At 47.9% G+C, this 2,048-nt stretch overlaps 1 protein-coding gene across 1 annotated transcript; it reads left to right on the top strand.

Moving 5' to 3' along the window:
• Window positions 1–574: 574 nt before the first annotated feature.
• Window positions 575–1,834, top strand: LOC307237632 (insulin-like growth factor-binding protein 1; the record flags this gene model as incomplete). The annotated part of the gene is made up of 4 exons (XM_080010390.1): window positions 575–920; window positions 1,062–1,210; window positions 1,419–1,547; window positions 1,709–1,834. 4 exons carry the CDS (start codon window positions 575–577, stop codon window positions 1,832–1,834), a joined length of 750 nt encoding a protein of 249 aa, XP_079866516.1.
• Between the last annotated feature and the right edge of the window lie 214 nt (window positions 1,835–2,048).

Genomic DNA, 2,048 nt, shown 5'->3' on the forward strand with positions numbered 1-2,048 from the left:
TCCTTCTTTACAGATGGATTTATTCTTCTTAACCGTACTCCCATCACCGTCATCAATCCACCGTCAAACTGTTCAGAATATGACAATATACACAATAAGCACACATTCTTATCACATACAAACTGTAGAAACGTAAATATAATATATGTAAACAAAACATATCAAATAGACAAACAATATTTATGGCCGTTAAACTATCTTTGCTTTTGTTCCAAAGATACTGCAACAAATCATTGATCTAGAAGGTTTTCGAAAACCGCTTGTCATGGCTTGTTGTGATGATCACGATCGCATGATCGACTTTCAGAGTAAATATTGACAGCAGCAGTTGTGAAACTGGATCTACGCACTTCAAGCAAGGATTGTCACAGCAAGTCAGTGAAAAATATTTAATATCCTGCCGTGACTGTGTCAAACATTAACCCTTCAGGAGGCCAGAAGCCTGTATAAATAGGCCTGTTCAGTTCAGGGAAATCAGTTTAACAAGAAATCGACAGCTTTCACTTTAAGATCTCAATTCAAGAGCCAAGAGAAGAAAATAATATCCAAAACCTTATCCAAGCGAAGACCAAAGATGTCTGGATTATATGTGAAGTTCATGGCCGTCACGGTGGTGTCCTGCGCCGCGCTATCCCTGGTGGGGTCTTCCCCGGTGTTGGAACCGGAGCCCATCCGCTGTGCACCCTGCACCCAGGAGAAGCTGGACCAGTGCCCAGCCGTACCCATGGGCTGCAAGCAGGTGCTGAGGGAGCCGGGCTGCGGCTGCTGCATGGCCTGCGCTCTGGAGAAGGGGGCGCTGTGTGGGGTCTACACGGCCCACTGCGCTGAGGGTCTCCGCTGTATCCCCCGACCTGGGGAGCCCAGACCGCTCCACGCTCTCACCAGGGGCCAGGGGGTCTGCACCCTTGACCAAGGCCAAGGTATTCCTATTACTTATGACGAGGGGGTTTTCTTTGTATTTCGACCGATGTTCTTCTTGTATTCATCGGCTTCAACCTTTCACTCTACAATACTAACAGCCATACCATAACCATATTCCTCCATGTTCTCCGACTCTACAGAGCAGGCGGACATTGTCCCGGACCACGGCTCTCTACACTCCCTGTTGGGGCTCAACGGCCCCACGATTGACGCCACCAGAGATAACCCCGAGGCTCAGGAGAGCATCAAGGCCAAGGTCAACGCCATCCGCAACAAACTGATGCAGCAGGTGAGGGGAAAAAAAAAAAATACAAAATGAAAACTCAATCCGGCTCAGTGCTGAGCCAAAGTAATATGTATTTTGCTTCCTGGCCACTAGAGGGAGCACTAACTTATTTGAAGAGCTGTGTAATTGACGGATCACAATCTGAGTTTAAAACACTAATCAATTGGCGTATGTATGCATCTATTTAAGTGTGTGTCCTCTGTCCCTTCAGGGCCCCTGCCACATTGACCTCCATGCGGCATTGGACACAATAACCAGCTCCCAGCAGCAACTTGGAGAAAAGTTCACAACCTTCTACCTCCCCAACTGCGACAAGTACGGCTATTACAAGGCCAAACAGGTGGGACAGACCTTCCAAAAAGTCCTACATCCAGGGTTAAGGGGTTTGTAGGGTCATTGTCTCGTGTACTCATCCCATTGCCTTCTCTCTCTCTCTCTCTCTCTCCCTCTCTCCTTCGATTGTCCATCTTCCCTTGTTCATTTCCCCCTCCCTTCTTCCAGTGTGAGTCGTCCCTGGTCAGCCCCCACACTCACTGCTGGTGTGTCTCTTACTGGAACGGAAAGAGGATTCCTGGGTCCCGGGACCTCGCCGGAGAGTCTGAATGCCCCCAGGAGCTGACCTACTGAAGAACCCCCCCCCCACCCCACACACACACACACAGTAGAAACTGCAGTGCACACTTTGACCTAAAACATACGCTCTTGGTGAGTGACAATCTACATGCGTCCTATAAATGAGCTTCCTCTCAGAAATACACGCTCATTCACAGGTGGTTTCCTTTTTTTTGTTTTCATTTGTTCGTTTTTGTTTCTTTCAATTTATTGACATGATGTATGTATG

Source organism: Zeus faber (assembly GCF_960531495.2).
Source record: "Zeus faber genome assembly, chromosome: 12".
Lineage (NCBI taxonomy): Eukaryota > Metazoa > Chordata > Actinopteri > Zeiformes > Zeidae > Zeus > Zeus faber.